The sequence below is a fragment of the Pezoporus wallicus genome, unplaced genomic scaffold (assembly GCF_028554395.1).
Source record: "Pezoporus wallicus isolate ANWC-B61680 ecotype Strahan unplaced genomic scaffold, APGP_CSIRO_Pwel_v1 contig_5696, whole genome shotgun sequence".
NCBI classification, from domain to species: domain Eukaryota; kingdom Metazoa; phylum Chordata; class Aves; order Psittaciformes; family Psittacidae; genus Pezoporus; species Pezoporus wallicus.
The window spans coordinates 556753-579119 of record NW_026642402.1 but is presented as its reverse complement, the minus strand read 5'-3'; the positions used below and the strand labels follow the sequence as shown (position 1 = coordinate 579119).

Sequence of the window (22367 nt, the reverse complement as noted above, 5' to 3'; positions counted from 1 at the left end):
TTATCTGAGATAGTATAGAGTCAAGTAGTTCACCAGTTGGAGCACACTGTAAGTAAAAGACTGTAAGAGATTCAGTCCCTATGATTCTCCTGTGGCTGAACCACAGACAGCAACTGAGCCCTGCACAGCCACTTCCTCACTGTTCGCTGGGATGGGGAGAGAATCAAAAGGGCAGAAGTGGGAAAACTTGTGGGTTGAGATAAAGACAGTTTAACAGGTAAAGCAAAAGCTGTGCAAGCAAGCAAAGCCAAATACGGAATTAACTGAATTGGTGTTCAGCCCTCTCCAGGAAAGGAGGGCTCCATCCCATGTAACAGTTACCTGGGAAGACAAATGCCATCACGCTGAATGTCCTCCCCTTTGTTCTGTTCTGAGGTGGGAACAACATCCTGTTAGCTCTTTGTGGCAAGGTCTGACAGTAACAGAGCTGAGTCTTGGTTGTGAGGCACGTGTAAGTGGATTTTCATTAACCCACAGTTAGCAGCAAGGCTGTGGGGTGTTCTTGTTCATGTGGGCCAGTACAGAGTGGCAAAGTGCAGCATGCTGTCATCATGCAAAACAAGGCTTCTCTGTACTTCTGCTGTGCATATGAGTCTCTTCAGAGCAGCAGTCAGTCCAATGTCCAGGTCTGGAGTTTCTAACTATGTTAGAGTCCTTAGTCACTTCTGTATTTTCTCAATTTATGTTTGAGCTCCTGAGGATGAGAAACAAAGGAGAAAACATGGCACTGTGGTGCCTGTGCCTGGTAGCCTTGTGTTCTGTTGTCTTGAATATGTTAGTGCCAATTTTTAGCTAGTATCTGACAAGTAAGTTCAAGGGCTTGCTACACTATCCCTGCATAAGAGCTTGCCTGAATATCCTGAACCAGGACACAGTTTTTGCCAACTGTGTCCTGGGCCTTATCAAAAGGAGCATGACCAACAGGTAGAAGGAGGTGATCCTGCCACTCTGCTCTGCTCTCATGAGACCCTACTTGGAGCACTGCGTGCAATTCTGGTGTCCTGGAAGCTGTTGGAGCAAGTCCAGAGGAGGCCACGAGGATGATCAGGGGCTGGAACACCTCCCATATAAAGACCGGCTGAGAAAATCGGGGCTGTTCAGCCTGGAGAAGTTGCATGGAGACCTCAGAACAGTCTTCCAGCATCTGAAGGGGATCTACAAGGATGCCAGAGAGGGACTCTCCATCAGGGACTGTAGTGATATGACAAGGGGTGATGGATTTAAACTGAAATGGGGGAAGTTCAGGTTAGATATAAGGAAGAAGTGTTTTACTGAGGATGGGGAGGCACTGGCACAGGTTGCCTGAAGAATTGGTAAATGCTCCATCCCTTTCGGAGTTCCATGCCAGGCTGGACAGAGCCTTGGGTGACATGGTCTAGTGTGAGGTGTCTCTGGCCATGGCAGGGGGTTGGAACTAAATGATCTTAAGGCCCTTTCCAACCAAAACTATTCTATGATTCTGTGAATATGTACAGCACTGATTATTGTGATGCTTTCAGTGAGAAGTTTAACATCAGAAACAACTGAAAACATTGAAAATTTAATTGTTCAGGGTTTTGCTGGATTAAGATTTCCAGAGCAGTGGTGATTAATAATTTTTTTGTAAGTATAAATACAGTTGCTAAAGTTTTGTTCACAGTTATGCCACTTGCCTCTTTGACGAAAGGATTTTTATAGAGGTGATATTTGCAAATGGAAAACCGTTCAAGGTCACCTATCTCACTCCTGGCAAAATGGGGAATTGGCCTGCTTTTATGGCCCTTGCAGAGTTCAAGTATTGGTTAAGATTGCCACCTAATGGCAAGGAAAGTAGTTGGCTGAGTATTTGGATATTTTTCACTAGTTACTACTGATTGGTTTTACCCAGTCATGTCTGTTCCAGTTACATAAAAAATACTAACCAGTTTTCAGGGAAACTTGAAATCCAGCTTTTTCTTCTCCTCCTAGTCATAGAATTTTAAGGCTGCTAAACTGGTTAAAAAGATGGGAAGTGATTTTTGTCTTCTCATCATTAGACTTCTGTGCTTTACCAAGTACTGCTTTATATTTTTGGTCAGATATTGGTGCTTTAAAAAGTCTCCTCTGAAAGGGAGGTTAGTACAAAAAAATCTTCCGTCAATGAAGGCTGGTGTTAGGGGAGTATATAAGATCATTTCAGCTCCAGCTGGAGTTTGACATTAGAGCTTGAGTAACTTAAGTGCCTGTGTCCTCTTAATGTTTTGAGGAGGCCCTATATAAACTTGGTTAAGTCTAACAATTCTGCAGAATTTAGGGTGTTGTATTAAAATTGTCAGTAATTCTGTTTTGGAGAGCATAGCATCTCACTTGGCTAAATGAGCAATTAACTTAAAAAACAATTAAATATTTAATCTTCAAGAAAAGTTCCTCATAAAATTTAGCTTCTTCAGTTGTAAATTATGTGCATGTTTATTCAAGCACGTGAGACTTGTGTCAGATTATACTTAATAAATGCTGTTTGCAGATTACATCAGGAAACCTGAAGCATGTGCATTTCACTTGGCTGCCTCATTATGAGGGAAGTTAATAATTTTAATTTACATAATTCTGGCCTGATTGTGGCCCTGAGCATTTGCACCAGTTGGAAGTTCCCATGGTAATAGTTGGCTTACAGCAGCCATTTAAGAGAAAGTATTGTTTGAAAGTATGGACTCTTCCATAGGGTGGATTTCCTAATGGCAAAGATGTGCCTGAGAACTGGGGGAGATAGGAACGGCATCTGGTGGATGCCTCCAGCATTAGTTAAAGATAACAGGAGATGAATAAAACTTGAGAGTTGTGTTTTTTCTCTTTAGTTTACCTGTTTGAAAGTACTTTCTGTGTGTAATTCCTGCCTGCGTGATTTTTCTGTACTAGTGAAGAGAAAAAGAAAAACCTCATACTGGGGAGCTGGGAGGTGGACTCAAGTACATGGCTCACCATTGCTGCTGCTGCTGTGCTAAGAAGGCTTTTGATGGGTCTGGTTGGGGGAAGACAATTAAGTATGTGTTGAAGATGGGTTTGAATAAAAACCCTGCTTGGGAATTGTTTGCTTGAACCATCTGTGATTGCAGGGAGGTTCTACCTGTCTTGAGGCTATGCTGAGAAGTTGCATGACTTCTTTGGTGTCTTTCCAGAGTTTCTGTTTTCTTAGTATTTTCATTTCTGTGTTGTGAAATGTAGATTCAGAGAAATAATATTAACCTTTATCAAGTATTGGGGGTGTAGTAATTTTGAAGATCTGGAGATTGCTTTCACTTTGAGGTTTCTGGATGACTGTAAGTGCTTCAGGGTTGATACCTGAATACATAAGAGTTTACTCTAGGCTTTATAAATTTATTTGAATTTGAAAATGCTTTTAAAATATTTTGTTCAATGTGCTAACAAAATAGCAAAATTCTTATGTGTTTGTGGTTTTCTTCTCCCTCCCCCCCCCCCCCCCCCCCCCCCCAATACTTGATCTCTGTGCAACTGATGGAGGCAGCAGATTTTTATAATTCCCAAAGTCCTTGTTACGCCTTGCTCAGTGACTGGTGTAGACTTTCTTATTCACTTCTTAGTGTGTAGTGATGTTGGCTAGAGGAATAACAAAAACTTGGCTAACTTCATTTGCTTGTAATTATTTTTTTTCTAGGTGGCTTCTCAACTGTATTTCTGGTACGTACCCACGGTGGGATACGTTATGCACTAAAACGAATGTATGTTAATAGTGTGCTGGATCTCAACATCTGTAGGAGAGAAATTACAATTATGGTAAGAAGCTCATTATTTGTAACTGGAGAATGTATTATTTTGCAATGTATACACCAAATCCCTCTTCAATAACAATGGGTTTTAGACCACCTTCTCTTTTGACTTTACAGTCCTGATATTGCATTTTTAGCTTCAGAAACTAATGCCGAGTTCAAGGTTAGTGTATGATTAGCTTCTAAAGCAGTTACAAAATTGATGCCACTGCCTATTTGGTCAATACATCTGGTTCCCAGGCAAAAGAAATTCCTTGCAGTTCTGCCGGCGTCACTTAAATTCTCAAGGCCTCTGTATGCCACAGCTCCATTACCTGAGTGGTGCTCACTAGGCAAGAGAAAATCTGTTATATTGCCTTCTGTCAGATACTAGGAAGAGTGTTTGTCTTCATTTCCATCTATTTCTACCTCCGCGTTTTAATCATAGCAGCACCTATGTAGTTACGTGATTGAAGAAGTACTTCTAGGCTTAGCCTCAAGTTACCTGGTAGGCAGGTGCTCTGTAATACAAATGGCAACACTTAAATAGTCCATGTGAAATAAACATAGTTTAATTCCACACTTAAAATGGCTCTGAAAACTTGTTGGGTTGTTTTTTTTTCTTTTTTGTTTCCCTTGGGGACAGCTTCAGTTGTTTGTGTGTACTAAATTCTAATCATTCAGACTGCAAAAGTTGTGCATTCGTTTAATAACTGTGAGAAATTTTCTCACTTCAGCTTAGGATGGGCACTAGTAGCTTGCTTCTTGCATATCTCCCACATACCAAGGCTGTAGCTATTGCTACTTGCCAGTGCTGGCTTAGAGTGGAGTAATTGAGATGTTTTTCCACTGTCCAACAAGAAACACCTAAATGTTCATTTCTGAATAATGATTGTGTTTGGTGTGCAGCAGTCACTGGCATTGCCAGCAGTGATGAGCTTATGTTCTGGGTTTGTGATGGTACTTCAGGAGTACTGGATGTGGGGCAGAGGCTAACAACTAGAAATCATGAAGGCTTGTCTGAAAACCTGTACTATCTTATTTGTTTGTGCTTTTCCATGCTCAGGTGTAATGTGTATTTTCTTTTTCAGAAAGAGTTGTCTGGGCACAAGAATATTGTGAGTTATTTGGACTGTGCTGTTAACTCCATAAGTGACAATGTTTGGGAGGTGCTCATTCTCATGGAGTACTGTCGAGGTAAGAGTCAACTTCCTTGTTTTTAGAGTAGATGCAGGGAAAATGTTTGCATTGACCACCTGGGATTTATATGTAGAATTGTTCCCATAATACAGACCTTGAATATTTGTATCTCAGAGCTGGAATCCAGCTAGTTCTTTGTGTTGCACTGTTACTTAGGCACATAGATGTTGAACACTCTAGAAAATGTATCAGTTGGTTTCACATGGCTTTGTAAGCAAGTATGGTTCTTGAGACAGTCATTCTTCTATCTATAATGGTACAAGAGTACGCGCATAGAACACTGAGTTTGTTTTATTGAAATATAGTGACTGTGGAAAGCTTTGTTGCATCTTATTTATGGGCTTTTTGCATATCCTTAAGTCATTACTTCTGTGCATGATAGGAGCTAATAACAAAAAAATTGCCTTGTTTGTTTAGCTGGGCAAGTTGTGAATCAGATGAATCAGCGTCTGCAGACAGGCTTTACTGAGTCAGAAGTAATGAGAATATTTTGTGATACCTGTGAAGCTGTTGCCAGGTTGCATCAGTGCAAAACACCTGTAGTTCACCGGGATTTAAAGGTATGAACCTAATAATAAGGAACATATAGGTTAAAATCAATGGTCTACCTAAAAAAAGTTAGAGAATATAGGAGGTATTTCACTAAGACTGACTTGTAATTAAAGAAACACTTGCTCTTGGTGGAGAGACTAAACTGTAAGACATCACTTATTGCTAATGCCAAGTCTTTCAACTGATTTTACTGATAACTTCCATGTTTGTGTGTGAGAACATATAAAAGTTAACTTGGAAATGAATGCTGTGTTTTTCATTTGATGTTTGTGTGTTAATTTCCTTTGAAGGTGGAGAATATATTGTTAAACAATAGTGGCAATTATGTCCTCTGTGACTTCGGCAGTGCCACTAACAAATATCTTAATCCTCAAAAAGATGGCGTTAATGTGGTTGAAGAAGAAATTAAAAAGTAAGTTCACCTTTAAGTGGCTTATTGTAGGCAATGATTGTGCTGGCAAACTCCATGTGTTCTTCTGCAGCATACTTGTATCTTACTAATGTGAGTTAAACTTAATTGTTGAATTTGAACTAATGTTGACGTAAATAGAGTAAAACTATTTGGTAACATAGATTTCTTCCATTTGCTCACAAATGGCTTTTGCAAAACTGAGACTGCAAAGAATAAAGCTGTTTGAAAAAAAACATGCTGTTCTGAAAGAAGTCATTCAAAAATATGTCTGGCCACTGACCATTTTAGGAGTTTGGTGTTTTAAATTAATGCTATTTTAGTACAGTTAATGGCATAAGAGAAAAAGAGCTGATGCAAGTAAGCATTAGAGTTGGGTTTATGTAGAGTCTTATTTATAGAGTAAGGTAATTCTCTAAGGCTGAGCATAGAAATATTTTAACTTTTATTAAAAGCATGCTTTTGAAAACATGTATATGTTTGGGTTTGCCCCTTTGGGCTAATTACTGCATAAGATTAAATACAGGCTACTTGTTCTCAAGTTATAGTGATAAGAGTTTTTTGGAGTTTTTTCCAGTTCTGAAAATCACTGACTACCACTGTGGTAATTATTTTGAGATATTAGTTTTTTGAAGTATACATACATATTTCAATATGTGGTGGAAAATACTCTTGTAGGACTCCTCCATTACATCTTCTGAATGATTGGCTAGTGCAATATTTAAGTGTAGTGATTCTTGCAAAAGTCTATGTGCTAGGGAAACAACATTAAAAGCAAATTTATGTGACTCAATGTTTATTATTATATATGCTAATGTTATGTTGCTACCCCAAATATTCTCTGTGGTGATGCAAATGCAGTAAGTGACTTGGACTGCAACTTGAGTGTGAATGGGGGGGGTGTGTGTGTGTGTGAGTGTGTGTGGCAGGTGCAGGAAAACACGCTTTCAACTCCGGGGCATGCTGTTCATCAGTGTCCTCTTCTACTTACTTATTTCTAGATATACAACACTGTCATACAGAGCTCCTGAAATGATCAATCTTTATGGAGGAAAACCAATTACTACCAAGGCAGATATCTGGGTAAGCAAGAAATTGGGTACTATGAAATACAGAGCTAATGAAGAGGGGGGTGTGGGAAGCTAAAAGTGGCATACACTAAATGAAAAACTAATTCTTTGAAAGGGAAAGGTGCAGCTTTACAATACAGTATAGAGGTATCTTTGGTGCTTAGCTCTCCTATCAATACAGTGAATGCCATGTGTCATGTTTAGTTTGAGATAAGTAGGACATGATTTAAAATTTGTTTCCTTTTTGTCCACTCCAGCTACTGTTTGATAGTTACTAGTGACTTGGAAGCCTGTTGGCAGCATGATAGGGAAAGGTGTTTGTATTAGGTAATGTGCAGTGAAGTAAATGAATATTAAATTCAGCAGAAATGCTAGCGTTATTGCTGGGTGATATGACAATGTGAATGCAGCTTTGGGGTACTCTCTGATTTTGGTAATTTGTTGTTTAGCATAGGAATCTGTGGGAAAGAAAGCCTTTCTAGCACTACTTTATATATCAGCTTGTCACATCAACAGTGTGTTTCAGAATGTGGCTTCTACATAACAGTGGAAGGGTCAGCTGGTAGCTAGGATGCAGTTTATTTCTTGCTGGTGCTGCTTTATTGTGTTTAAGTCTTACTCTCATCCCTTTACAGTGCCTGTATTTGTTTCTACAGGCACTTGGCTGCTTGCTTTATAAACTTTGTTTCTTTTCACTTCCCTTTGGAGAAAGTCAAGTTGCTATTTGTGATGGAAGCTTTACTATTCCAGACAATTCCCGATACTCTCATAGTATACACTGTTTAATAAGTAAGTATCTAGGCAGCATGACAATTCTTTTGCTTCCTAAGTCAAATAAAACACAGATCATTGTAAGAGATGATGTAGAAGCATAGCCTGATGTAGTTAGATATGTGAATCATCTCTTACCTACCTTGAATTTTATATTAACCCTAGAAAATTCTAGCATCATGAGTTGGTTATAAGTGGTTTTTCTCTGAAGCTATTAATTACTACTTCAGTTTATCTACCCTTTCTATAACTGAGTGTCAAAATACCAAACAACATACATCTCTAATTGTATTTGACCCGAGAAACTACTGATTTGACAAAAAGTATTAAAAAAACCCAAACACAACCTCCGAAACAAAACCCCTACCCAATATAACAATAAAACTGATTTTCTATGGTAAGCTCATTTGGCAGAGCTGATAAATTTCTTCCTGCTGCTAGCATGCTGACTTGACAGGCTTTTTGATGTCCAACAGTGACAATTTGGTCTTGCCAATTTTTGCAGGATATATGCTTGAACCAGATCAAGAACAGAGACCTGATATCTTTCAGGTATCTTACTTTGCCTTTAAACTTGCCAAAAAGGATTGTCCAGTATCTAATATTAATGTAAGTAATAATAATAAATTGTAAGTCTTTAATGTTGTCTGTATTTTTAGTGTATTTTGTAGGTAGCTTTGAGAAAAGTGTTATCAAACCATCTGAGAGATTACATCGATTTCTTCATAAACCTTGTTCCTAAGTATAAATCCAGTTTAAAACACAGCACACTTCAGGCTGCTGGTGCATACCTGCAATACTAGCTCTCTAAACAAGTAATCTTTTAATTTGGAGGGCATAGCTTCATAGATTATGTTGATTATGCAGGAATACCTGACTTGCTGTCTTAACCATTATTCATCTCTGGTGTCTACACAAAATACACTCGCTACAGGTCTTGTTGACAATTGAAGGTTTAATGTTGTAACTGTAGTGTCAAGAATGTTTATGTTTGTTCTCGACTGACACCATTTAAGCATCCTTAGGAATTATGTTAATACCTTGGAAGGACTACTTGAGCTAGAAGGTGAATGGGATAGTGCCTTAGTTGGTCTGCAGTCCTACCCTTACTGTCCACGTGAGGCTGAACTTTCTCTCCAAGATGTTCTCATTCACAGATCTAATTGTGGAATTTGAGGGCACATCACTGAGTTTGACAGCAGCTTAATTTTTCCAGGGAAAGTCAGAAGTATGCCTGTCTTCTCCTAGACGTTTCTTGACTAATTCCAGTACTGATAGTAATCTTCAGAAGCGATTTTTGATAATTAACTCTCTCTGCTATTTGTGACCAGGTGTAGATTTGCATCCTTTTTGTAAGGAGGTAGTTACGTGTGTAATTAGTGATGCATCTCCTCCTCCTTCTCCCAGAATTGTGATTTCTGGCTGCCCTGGCCCTCCTCCCCACCCTGCCCTTTGGTAAACTGTGGTTTAGGTGAAATGCAGTTTGTTCAGGAACTTGAGAGAGATGCTGCATGGCTTTTTGGAATTAGCGTTGTGGTGGAAGAGCTGAGCGAGCTGAAAAACTGCTGTTGGTACATGCAAAGCTTAGGCCTTAGTTTAGTTCTTGAACTTGAGGAAGAAAAAAGTCTTCTGTGCAATCACAAGAAGACATTTAGAGAAAATGTTTTACTGTTGTTGGTGGTTGGTAGTGTGTAATTGAAATAGTTAACTGGTCATGGTTTTGTTGAACTTATGTGACAGATGAGAGAGCAGAGGTACTGTTAAATTACAGCACTTCTAATCTACAGCCTTGTGAATTCTGCATGAAGCCTTGTAATGTGAAAAACTTGAACCCAAGTGTTCCTCTTCAGTTTGTAATGATTTTTTTCTTTCAGGAGTTAGTTTGTGTTTCTGTTTGTTTTGTTTTGTTGTTTTTTTTTTTTTTAATTTATTCAAATTTATTTTTCCCAAGAATTCTCCTGTCCCTTCAACTCTCCCTGAACCCATGACAGCTAGTGAGGCAGCTGCTAGAAAAAGCCAAATAAAAGCAAGGTGAGCAGTGAATGTGGCTTCACTTCTTTTTGCTAATATTGTCAAGCAAAAAAAAACCAAAAAACAAACAAAAAAACCCAGAAAAAATCAGTGATGAATTAGTTTTTCTTAAGCAGTTGGACAGTTTTAAAAAATACCTATACTATAACCTGATAATGGGATTAAACCTCAAAAGTAGTTTGGTTTTGAGCATCTTTATTACCCTGGCAGACTGTTATACAGCTCTGAAGTACCTCAGGGAAGATGCACATATTTGGAGCACTTTATAGGCGTTACAACTGCTAGAGGCAGTTTTTCTAGCAAAAAGTAGAAATGAGTTGATTTAGCAGATTTTCTTAACCTAGTTTCCTGTGCATATGAACAGTAATCATATTTCTAGTCTTAGGATTGCTGGCTCAAACACTGGCCCTAACTTCCACTCAGTGCTGTGAACTGAGTGAGGAAAGCTTACACAGAGAAATTTCATGTAGTGTCATGGTCCTCTTGGGAATAAGGCTGTTGCACAGTTCTGTCTGAATCATGTTCTGCAGCAGTCATATATCCTATGGCTGCTGTGGGTGGTGAGTGGGAAGCTGAGGAAGCAAATTTTAAGTTATTAAAATGGAGCTCGGAAGTCAAGTAGCGCATGGTTAAGACATAATTAAGCTATTAAGAGAAACTGTATCTGATTTGAAGAAAGTCCTTTTTTACCAAGTCTCTCATATGGGAAAACTTGCCATTTCAGAATAACAGATGCTGTTGGACCAACAGAAACCTCAATTGCACCACGACAAAGACCAAAGGCCAATTCAAGCACTGTCACTTCTAGCGTGCTGACCATCCAGAGCTCAGCAACTCCAGTCAAAGGCCAAGTTCCTGGTGAATTTGGTAATTGTGGGCAAAAAGGTAATATAACAAAGTCTAAGTGTGGACCAAAAGAAATGAAAAAAGCATTTTATTTATTTTCCTTCTTGCTCTAGTAGGGATAGCATTTAAAACTCCAATTAATCTGATTTTTTTTTTTATCTGCCAAAAAACAACTTTTGTGCTTTCCAAAAGACTAAATGTGCGAATAGTAAACTTGACCAGGTGCCACACAAACTGAATGCAAATGGTTGAGAAGAAAAGAGTTTTTTCATTGTGCTTAACACTGATTTTGACCTAACTTTTCCACTGTGGACATGAGAAGTTCATGCTCAGTCTTGGTTTTCAAATAATTCATGGAAACTGCTGAGCCAGTTCAAGTTCTGTAATAAACTGCTTTCATTGTAGTAGGAAAAATACTTTCCTTGTACCTCAAAAAGTCATGAGATACCAACAATATGTTGGTGGTGTTTGTAGTCTGAAGCCATGTTAAAACTTCACTTCTCTCATGACTGACTGATGCATTTCACATTGCACTGGGAATGCAGTAGAGGGGCAACAGGGGAGTAATTGAGGGAGAATGGGTTAAATGGAGTGAAATGGGTTTTCAGTAAATCCTTTGAATTTGTCTTTATCTCATTCAGAAAGAGTTATGGCTCTGATCAATATTCACTTAAATAGTTATATCTTGAATACTTTCCCAGTTGCAGTTGATGTTATGTGTCTACTACAGTACAGGAAGAATGCCTTAGACATGGTATTGGGAAGGCATCCAATCAGTGTCCCAGGTGTAAACAACTTCTACTAGACAGTGGAGCATTAGGGATTAAGAAAGTAGAAGGTACAACTTCAGTGTTAGTACAGCATAAGTCTTGAACCCAGCTTGCTTTGTCGTGACAACGAAGGAAGGTTCCCACAGTTGTGCATTGGCAGGCCTGGAAGTATATTGTCAGTCTTGGAAAAGATGCTGTTAAACTGTTTCACCTTGAAGCCTTATTTAAAGCAGTTAACTGCCAGTGAGCTCTCTAGCTAAACTTTAGAGATCAGTATGTCAGTAGTGTTGTCTGAATATCCCAGGAACAACGGGACCAGGGAACAGACAAAAAATCCTGCAGTCCCAAGAGACCAACCAGCACCCCCTGCAGCAGAACAGAGTTCTCCAGCAGCTGCAGCAGGGTGACTGGAGGCTGCAGCAGCTGCATCATCTGCATCACCAGCACCAGCCTATGATTCAGGATGCTTATATTCAGCAGGTACAAGTTGAATCGGTTTGACACACCTCTAAGAGACACTTCTTATGCCTATTAATAATGCTTTAAATGGTGTGCTAGTTGAATACATCTGCTGTTGCTGCCTAATTTTTTTGCCTGCTATGAGAGGGAGCAAGGGATTGTTGCTCCTGCCCCTTCTTTTACCTCTGATTTGTCTCTTCATAGGCATTGTACTGCTTATCCTTGGAAGTTGCTTTTGCAGTTTGACCCTGAACCCTAGCTTGCTTTGAATTACCCCTGTGGCCCAAATACAGGTTTTGTATATGCATAAATGTGCTGGAGATAAATCACAGAATGGTTTGGTTTGGAAAGGACCTTAAGATCATCCAGTTCCAACACTCTGCCGTGAGCAGAGATGCCTCACACTAGAGCATGTTGTCCAAGGCTCTGTCCAACCTGGCCTTGAACACTGCCAGCGGTGGAGCGTTCACCACTTCTTTGGGCAACCTGTACCAGTGCCTCACCACCCTCACAATAAAGAACTTCTTCCTTATAACTAACCTGAACTTCCCCTGTTTCACTTTAAATCCATCACCACTTGTCCTGTCACTACAGTCCCTGATGAAGAGCCACTGTCTGGCACTTGAATGTTAGGGATTATCTAGGTGATGATGTTACACTTGCAGTATGTGGTTGTACATACACCATCCGAGTAGGATTTTGTTGTTTTTTTTTTTTTGCTTTTTTCAGTTTCTTTTGGTCAGTGAAGAGCTTCCTTTTTGTAGTTGTTCTCTCTGCCTGGATGTTTAATGGGTACCACATGTGGTGACACTGTCCAGCTTGCATGCCATCAGGTGTAATTGCTTAAGTTGTGTAGCATAAATAACTGTAAACATTGCAAAGGAGCAGCAATGTCAAGCAAGAACTTTCACATCCTTCCAAGATGCCTACTGCTGTGGCTTTTTTGATTTTTAACCCTATTGAGAAGCTGTGCTTCTTTAAAGCACAGCTCATGAGTTTTCCAAAGGGGCTTAGTACTGGTGAAGATGGCAAAAGCTAGGATGGCAGTTGGCCTGCCTTAGAAAAGGCAGTGCTGAATATGTAGTTTAATTTTTGGTTAAACAGGCTGGTATTAATTGTGGGGGGAGGGGGAAACAAACCCAAAACAGAAAAGCTTCCAAACAGTCATTAAAATGCAAAGGCTAAATTGCAAGCTGATTCTTGATTATGTGATATCTTAACTGGAAAACGCTGTTGAGTCACAGAAGTGATTTTAATTGATGCTTCTTCTAAATATCTGGGTATTTCCAATGGGGGGATTATGACTTATTAAAGCTGTTTTCTTCTTTCTGCCTATAGTATCAACAAGCAATGCACCAGCAGATGGTCCAACAGCAGCTGTTGATGCAGTCTGTGTACCAGCAGCAACCTTCCCAATCTCAATACCCTGCCATGGTATGTCAGGAATAGAACATAAATGGTACAACTTTAAAATACAAGCTGTGTTTGGAGGTCTGTTGTGAATGTTCAGTAAGAAAAGTTTGTGAGTAGTTGTAATGAGCTGTGGATTTGGTAAATAGTGTGAAGTTCAGCATCTAAAATAAAAATTCAGCTGGGGGGGGTGGGTCAAGTTAACCCAAAGTGATAGAAGGCATCAGATCCTACTTTAAAAAGAAGAAAGCTACCTGGCATAATAAATTTCTAAAGAAATTGTCCTGAAATTTTGGTTATTAATATTTAAGAATAGGGTATGATGAAAACTAACGACTTAGTGCTTCAGTAGGTTACAGTAATTGCAGAAAGCTAAGTGGTAGTATGTTGAAAGAGAAAAATGGTATCACTGACTTGTTACGGCTGTTTTTCACCTGTATAATGGACAGATCTGGCTTCTTGCTTTAGCTGAAGCTACTAAGCTTTTCTGGAGTGTGGTGGCTGTTAGAGCATTTGGCTGTAAGAATGGTAGTGTTACTGAGCAGAACAGTTTTACACTGGCCTGTGTGAATTTTAGTAACACAATCATTATCTTAGGTGCAGCAATATCAGCAGGCTCTGCTACAGCAGCAGATGTTTGCTCAGCAGCAACAGCGGTCGCAGCAGGCACAATCTCCTGAATATATCACTTCTCCTCAAGATTTCTCACCAGCCTTAATCTCCTACCCTGGGTCACTGCCAGTGTGTGCTGGAACAGTGGCAGATTCTCCCTACCCTCTAAGCAGGCAAGTATTCTGACATAGGTGTACCTAAGGGTTACTTTACTGCATGTATTCTTCATTGTGATGAGCACTGCTGAATCCTTTCCTCAGAAATTACTTGCTTCAGTAGGAAGCAAGTTATTAGGAAGTAGTGAAAAGGAGGAAGTGTTACTTAAGAGCAGTTGGATAATTGATATTTAATGGTAAAGGATATTTTGGGCAGAGAACAGGACACAACTTTTTAACAGATGAATCTGGTACAACTTCTTAAAGGACCCATCTTCCACTTTTTCTTCTTCATGGACTTATTCCAGGAACTGACTGCTAACCACTTTGCTTAGGATGGTCAGTTGAATGAGGTTGAGTGTGTGGAAGCCTTTCTTTGAAGAAAGGCCTTATAGCGGGCAATTATCTGCTAGGGCTTCTAACTCTTGTGCCTGTTAATCAGAGGTCTGACTTAAACACTCCACATCATGGAGTATACCTCAACAAAGAGACAGTCCATTTGCAGGGGTCTGCAGACTTATGTTAATAAAGAATGTATTGTCCATTAATCCTTATGAAAAACAAAGTGTAGAGTAAAAGACCCCTTCCATTACTGATTTTAAAAATAAATCACAGCTTTGTCCAGTTTCACTGATGCTATGAACTAGGTTATAGATTGATACAGGTTCCTACTCTACTATATTTAGAGAGAAGTCCTCTGCAAGTGTAGGAATGCTGCAGTCTTTGGTGCAGTCAATTGTGAGACAGGCTTTCAGTGAGTAGGGTGGCTTAGGTGTTTTGGGATGCTGCTGTCATTCTTAGTATCTACTAGATTACAGTGTGTTGAAAGAGTAAAAGGCAAGTTTTTTTCCTGCTGTAGGCTGGGTTGATATAATATGTATCACTGTGACCACTTTGGCTTCATCTCACCAATTATGCAGTCTAATTCTTAGCAGAGAGTCTTGTCCTGCACTTCGATGCCCATATTTGAGACCTACCAGCTGCACTTTGGTCAGGTCAATTGCCAGAGTACTTTGGGCAAAACTGACTTCTGAAAGGGATTCTGTTCCAGTCTGGCAGTAAATGTGTGTATTTCCAGTTGCTCTTCTGTGTTTTTTTGCTGAAGATTTTGACCCTTATGTTCAGTTTCAAGTCAATGACTGAGTTAGCAATGGTTTGCAATGTATAAAATTGATCTTGCAAACAAGAAATATGATTTCCTATCTTAGAATCGTAGAATGGTTTGGGTTGGAAAGGACCTTAAGGTCATCCAGTTGCAACCTCCCGGTGTGGCCAGACACCTCACACTGACCATATTACTGAAGGCTCTGTCCCACCTGGCCTCAAACACTGCCAGAGATGGAGCATTCACCACTTCTTTGGGCAGTTTGTGCCAGTGCCTCACCACCCTCACAGTAAAGAACTTTGTTACATCTAACCTGAACTTCCCCTGTTTCACTCTAAACCCATCACCCCTTGTCCTATTGCTACATTCCCTGATGAAGAGTCCTTGCCTGGCATCCTTACAAGCCCCCTTCAGATACTGGAAAGCTGCTCTGAGGTCTCCACGCAGCTTCTCTTCTCCAGGCTGAACAGCCACAACTTTCTCAGCCTGTCTTCATATGAGAGGTGCTCCAGCCCCTGATCATCCTCTTCTGGACTTTCTCCAACAGCTCTGTGCCCCTTTGGAAGGGGCTATGAGTTTCTTTTCCCTTGACATTGTACAGTGTGTTGCACTGTATGTTGTCCATCTCACAGTAGCAAGAGCCAGTAGTCTTTGGGACAGCAGAACCCAAGCTGACAGGAAGAAGCCCCTTCCCCTTTGTCTTGTCTTGAAGAGATGGTTCCTTTGGAGATGGGCTGCAGCTGTGGCCTGCAGAACCTGGCTGGGCACACAGAGAAACTGGTTAACATGCAGGAGCTTGTTGATTGCTGCTTTTCTAGTCCCCTTCAGAGCAGTAGGTAAGCGGTAGGTATAGTTTGCTAAAATATACATGAAAGGAAAAACTGATCTAGTCAAAAAAGATTTCCTTGGTTGTGTAGATAAGGCTAACACAACCAGGAGCTGTTATGTCAACTGGTTAGTTGTATCAGTTGGATGGAAGTGGGATTCAAAGATGCTTAATGTGTCTGCCAAGAAAAAAGTAACTTTAAAATGAAGAGAGCTACTTAAAACTTAGTAGGCTTTTCTGAGGCACACAAGGGCAGTCTCCCATGGCAATAGAGAAATGACCACAGGTGAAATACAGTTTTTGCCCTTGCATGTCACCTTGATGAAGGATTCTGTGCTTTAGCTACAATTAATAGAGTAGAAGGTAAAAGTCCAAGGGTTGTGTACAGAAATGATATGATCAAACCACATTTCAAGCATCTTTTTGCTCTTAAATTAGCTTTCAGATGATTTTGGGCTAAGCTGTTAAATGCGTATGTTTTACCTGTATGTAGTGTCTTGGGATAGTGAAACATGTCATAGATTGTCACCCTGATAATCCTATAATGTTTCTCTTTATTTGCTTCCATGATTGACTTTACAGGTCAGGTATTCCTGATGCTGAATCAATTGCCAGTTACCCAAAGCAGAGCATCAGTAACCCACCTGATATGTCAGGCTGGAATCCGTTTGGAGAGGACAATTTTTCCAAATTGACAGAGGAGGAGCTGCTGGACAGAGAATTTGACCTGCTAAGAACAAGTAAGGGACGCTTGAAGGCTTATTTTGCTTCACAGTAAATAAAGGCTCTGTAGTTGCTCAGCCCTTCCAACGAGGGCCTGCCAAGGGCCATGCAGGCTGTGTACAGAACATTCTTTCTGAGCATTTGAGGGCAGAGTTGGGCCTGTCTCTCTCCTTTCCCTTTTGAAAATGTGTGCAATAGGAACTCACAGTCTAAAATCAGTAGTTACTGATTCAAATACTGCAGAAAAGGTAATAGCTCATAAATACTGCTTGTGTCACCTTGGTTGTCAGAAGCTCTTAACAGCAGAGGTATGTTGTCAAACAGGAAAAGAAGTTTGGCTGCTTGCTTTATTCATTTCCAGCTTTTTTTTTTCTTTCAAACCAGAGCAGAAGATTCTGTGGTTTGGATCTGTCCTTTGAAAATGCCTGAAAGAAAATTGATCTAATACATTATGTTAATGTTTTGTAATGTCCTTTTTGATGAGTGGCTAAGTGTAAGGACTGCTTTATTGTTCTGATATGGCAATAGTTGAATAAACTTTTTGCTCTTAAAGTCAGTTATCTCCATGTTTTTTACTTCAAATTAATTCCTTTTCTTAATTGCTTAACACGTGCTTATTTTGGATGCTTTCTAAGTGCCACATATATCTTTTAACCATGCAAGTGTTTAGACTTGAAGAAGGCTTGAATAACTTAAAGCTAAATGCTGGGAACTGCTGTCTCTAAATCTCCAGCGGAAAGAACAGTTAACTACTACTACAATTCCATTCTCCAGTTTTTTGTACTGCATGTATGAAAATAGTCTGGAGTTTTAAAAGACTGAATCTACTTAGGCATGATTTTGGCTCGGCTCTTAGTAAAGGTAATTTGATGCATGGAAGAGCCAGATGTGACAATAAACTTCATATACTGTATCAGAAAATAAATGTTACAGCATAGTTTTGCTTAGTAATAACCAGCATTAGGGCTTTTTAGTCACTTGATTACAGAAAGTGCAGAAATTTAAAATGACTCTCTAGACCAATAGCACACTAGGTGGCAGGCTTGGTCGTGCATACTATGAGGTGTAGTTCCAGCCTCTTAGGCCTTCTGGCTTGAGATCCAGGGAAGGGGGAGTGTTGCTAGTTTTAATCTTGGAGTATGTGTGTGTTGTGTTTACACATAAATACATACATCAGAGACTTTGAGACTTGTTTTTTGTGCCAAAGAGGTACGAATTTGCAGAAATATGTATATTTTGTCTACTGCTCTTTTCTCAAACTTAGGTGGATTAACATGAAATTGGGGCATTTATTGCACAATTAAGGCTTATATCTATAAAATTGTCTTTAATTGTATACTACTTCCTGGAGTTTCCTCAGATGTATTTGAAGGATTGAGGCTTTATTCCCTTTGGATGTAGGTTATCTCTTATGAGAGAAATCTTTTGTTTACTACTAGTTAATTTTTTTTTACTCAGTTTTTGAGTTTACTGTGAATCATTTTGCCATCTAGAGAAAGGAGAATTGGAGATACAGGTTTAATAAATGCTTCAATCTGTTACTAAACCTGGTTGCTGTCCTGTACCTTACAACTCATGTACAGCATTATGCAAGTCGTCTTTCTGTGATGCTGTGTGGTACTAAGTAGCATTCAAAACACTAATCCTTTCTTTCTGCTTCCTAAAGCCTGGTTTGTATTGTTGAGCTGATGCTTTATCCATAAGTTATTACTATTTTTAAATCTCAAATATTTCTAAAGCTGTTGTGTTCCTGACAGTAATACATGAGTAATGAAATCTACACAGCCTTTGTTAGAGGATCCAGATGTCATGAGTTTTTGTTAGGCTGACATTACTGTTGGATGTCATGCATTTAGTAGCTAAATGTCATAGTGTGTGTAGTGATGGATATTGCTGTGCTGATTAATCACTTTGCCTTTAAAAAGGGAGGTAATTCCTAGAACAGAATACCTTCTTACACGTTGTGGAAATTTTCATATTAAAAAGATGACAGTTGCAGTAAAATGTAATGTTCAGTTGAATGAAGCTTTCTAAAACTGAGTGCTTTTGTGGAGAGCTTTGATATGGAGTTACACGATGGGAGTTTCTGGTTCTTGTGTACACTGTTGTTTCTTTGGTTTTGTTGTCATCATTTGTATTAAGGATGATCCAGAAGCAACACATGATGCTGAGATTCCGACATCATTGTGAAGAAATGGATTTCTTACAAAGAGCTCCTCTAACCACTTCATAATCTTTGCAGAGTTGGGAGCCAAGAAAATGAGTTGCCTTTCTCACCAGGGCAAAAATACAGCACAGCCTTCACACTGAATTGCACAAAGATGCTTGTTGGGTCCAGAATCCTCTTGGTCCCTCAGCAGAGACATCTATGGGTCCAAAGCCTAAAAGCTTGGACATCTATGGGTCCACAGCCTACAAAGTCCATCTCCTTTGCAGTACGTACAGTATGAAGGAGCTACCTGAGCCATCTGTGCAAGGAAGAGCTGTGGTTCTTAACAGGCTTTCTTTGTGCGTAAGTGCTGCTTGTACTTCTGAAAGTCCTGAGAGCTGTCTGCTGAGGAACCTTGCGCCTCTCACTTACATGGAAACAGCTGGATTCCTTGTTCATGGATTTGAATAACTGCACTGTTCTATAGAAGAGTCTGCTGTGTGACACGGTGCATGATTGTGTCTCTGGCAGCAGTCTGGGCTGCGTTTGTGTGTTTGCTCACTGAGGTGGGGAAGAAAACTTGGCTTTTTATTTTAAGGAGGTGGTATCTGGAGCATAATACAGTAATACTGACACTCCTACACATCTGCTTGTGTGAAGCTGGAGGACCCATCTGTCTATCTCTCAAACACTCTCTGATAGAGAAGTGGATCTTGTTACAAGGTGGGCAAATGATGTGCCTCAGAAGACTGAAAAAGTGGTTCTTCCTTTTCCAATAGCCTTAGAGCTGATGAATTGACAATTTTTAAATTTTATTTTCGAGGGAAGTGTATCCTCTTACGTATATACTTGGTTGCCATGGAGGAGCTGAAACCTTCTGTTTACTCACTTTGCCTTATTTTTCTTGTATGCTTAGCACTTGAATCCATTTTGTTTTCCACTATCCCTGGCCCTGCTGTTCAAGCTGGGAGATCTGATCATCATCTGGCAGCTTGAACTTGCATGGTCTTGCATGCCAACATTTGCATGGACTCTGCAAAGGGTAGTTGTTGCACCCTTAAAAGTTGCAGAGTTTGGCCTGCAAACTGTGCAGCAGTCAACTGGGTTTTCCCCTGGAGGCAAGACAGTAAGGATAATAGAGCAAAAGCATCTTTGATTCAGTTTGCATTTATAAAGCAACACACACCCGCAAATAAAATAAAATGCCACCAAACCAACTCAAAACCCCAAACTGTTCCTGAGGGGAGAGTGCAGTGTGACTTCAGAATCGGGAACAAATGCTGCTCTTGGATGTGACACTCACCAGTTTTCTGTTGTCAGGGCTCAAAGCTGATTGTATAAAACATCCAGCTACCAGTTGTTGGTGCATCTCTGCTAGTGTTCTTGGCCTCATGGCTGTGTCACTGCAGGATAATCTTCATGTTGGTTAGTTGCTACCTATTCCATTATGTGTATGTTGAGGTGAGAGCAACTACTTAAGCTCTACGCTAGGAGCCCCCAGTTGGGATTCTATTTTATGCCTGCAATAGAACAACTCTCACTTGCATCTCTTTGGAGAGTCTACTGGTAGGTAAAAGTCAAGTCACTTTATGGACACTTGAATATGAACAGAACACTTTTCTGTGAAAAAATGGTGAATAATTCCAAAACTCCTGGGCTTTGTACAGAGGGTTAATAGGCATCTGTCTGAGGGAGATGGGCTTGCCGTCTAGTTCCTGGTGGTTGTCTTAGTAAAGCCTACTGGTTTCTGTGTTGAAGGACTGGATAGAAGACATGCAGGTAGCTTGATATGTCAGTAGGGTGCAGTTGAGCTGCTTCTCCACAGTGGCAAATTGTCAAGAAGGTTGTGCTGCAAATGGTTTGGAAGATCAGCAGCTTGCTGTGGGAAAGGGGGAAAGTGAAAAGCTGTGTCTTCTGCATAGCGCACGTAGGATGTTTGCTGAAGGTGCAGTATGTTGTCTCAAAATATGTTGGCTGATGGGCGTTCCAGGACCCTCCTGAGTTATGGTGTGGTGGTTGAGCTGGATGGGCTCGATCTTGAGTTGACAGCGATGTTAGATTCTGACCTCAGACAGAAAGACTTGTGTTTACCATTCCTAGTGCTTCAAATATCTGTGTTAAAAAACGTTTTGTATGTCACTTTATAAAAGGAAAATAAAATAAAATTGTGTTTTAAGGGTTTAAGACGGTACAAAACTGATGCTATGTTTATCTATATTATGACACTCAAATTGGTTTTGATTACTAACAGATGTTACATGCTTAATAAAAAGTATTCCCAGCTGTTTTGCTGTGGTTGTCAACTTTCCTCTTTTTCTGGCAAAGGCTGGCCAAAACTGTGATAAAATGGATGATTCTATGTTTGAACTAAGTGTAGTGCTTTTGACTTGAAAACCTCAAAAGCACAGAGGTACAAAACCTCAGAAGCACAGAGAGATACCTTTTGCATAGGCATAAGACCTGCCATTTTTATTTTATGTTTTGTTCTGTTTTGTTTTTGTTTTATTTTACAGGCAGGCAGCAGCCTGGACAGGACAGGACAGCATCTTCAGATAAGAATGTGGAGCCACATTCTGTTCCACAGAAAAATCCTCCTGAAGATCCCTTTGGTTCTGTTCCTTTCATTACTCACCCAGGCAAGTTACATCTGTAACATCACTACCTCATATATATGCAGTCATATATATGTATCTGTTGAAGTATTTACATCCAGTTAAATGACCAAAGAATGATGCTGCCTTATGACAGTAAATGAGTTGAATATTTTTTTAATAATGTTGATTATCTCAAAAACCCACTTCTGCACCCCCAGCTCCTGGTACATGTACAGTGTACAGACAAGGTAGTCTGCACAGTGCATTTACATTGGACCAGTGCAGCATGAATCACTTGCATAGAGCTAGAAGTGCTTTTGCTAAAAGCAAGTTACTTAGCAAGACCAAATCTTGTTATTTCCCTGTGGTCTGCTTTCAACTCAAGTTCAGTTCTCCAGCTAAGCTAAGACAGTAAAGCTTCTGCTGCATTTAATGTATAGTTTGTGTCCATATCGAGTCTAAACAAATTATTTTGTGATCTATATTTTGAGGGGAGAGGGGGATTTATTACTGTATTTCAGCTCAGCTTTGGTTTGGCCAGGGATGGAAGTAAAAATAACACGGTGTGTGAATGTTGTCTGTGAACATGCAACTGTGCCTCATCCTGCAGTTTCATTGCCAGTTTTAACATTTGCTTGATCGACACTTCAGTAATTGCTTTTGATAGCTGTAGCAGACTGATACTTGTGGCAGACTCAAGCCTACATGACAGTTAAAAGGTAGAAGGAACTTCAGTAACTTACGGAGCCACTTAGACTCTTCCTAAGTTTTGCTGAGAGTGCTTGTGTGATAAAGGTGCCTTAACATGACTCGTAAAAACTCTTCTAGTGGAAGTTCAAAAGCTCAGATAACATGCCTTAAATCACTTTAGGTCAACCTAAGTTAGCCTATTTCCTTTTGCTTTCATCTTGCATTCCTGAAGGTCATGTACTAGGGCTGCTTAATGCTCACAAGTCTTCTTGT

At 39.9% G+C, this 22367-nt stretch overlaps 1 protein-coding gene across 1 annotated transcript in view; it reads left to right on the top strand.

Moving 5' to 3' along the window:
- The window catches only part of BMP2K (BMP2 inducible kinase), a 46619-nt gene that overhangs the window by 14839 nt on the left and 9413 nt on the right, over window positions 1–22367 (top strand). Inside the window, exons 2-14 of the mRNA XM_057429892.1 lie at window positions 3632–3750; window positions 4814–4919; window positions 5340–5482; window positions 5765–5886; window positions 6885–6966; window positions 7610–7742; window positions 8230–8333; window positions 9676–9755; window positions 10480–10640; window positions 11676–11851; window positions 13169–13264; window positions 13838–14025; window positions 16521–16678. Coding sequence (XP_057285875.1) covers window positions 3632–3750; window positions 4814–4919; window positions 5340–5482; window positions 5765–5886; window positions 6885–6966; window positions 7610–7742; window positions 8230–8333; window positions 9676–9755; window positions 10480–10640; window positions 11676–11851; window positions 13169–13264; window positions 13838–14025; window positions 16521–16678 — 1668 coding nt within the window. The remainder of the gene's footprint in view (window positions 1–3631; window positions 3751–4813; window positions 4920–5339; window positions 5483–5764; window positions 5887–6884; window positions 6967–7609; window positions 7743–8229; window positions 8334–9675; window positions 9756–10479; window positions 10641–11675; window positions 11852–13168; window positions 13265–13837; window positions 14026–16520; window positions 16679–22367) is intronic.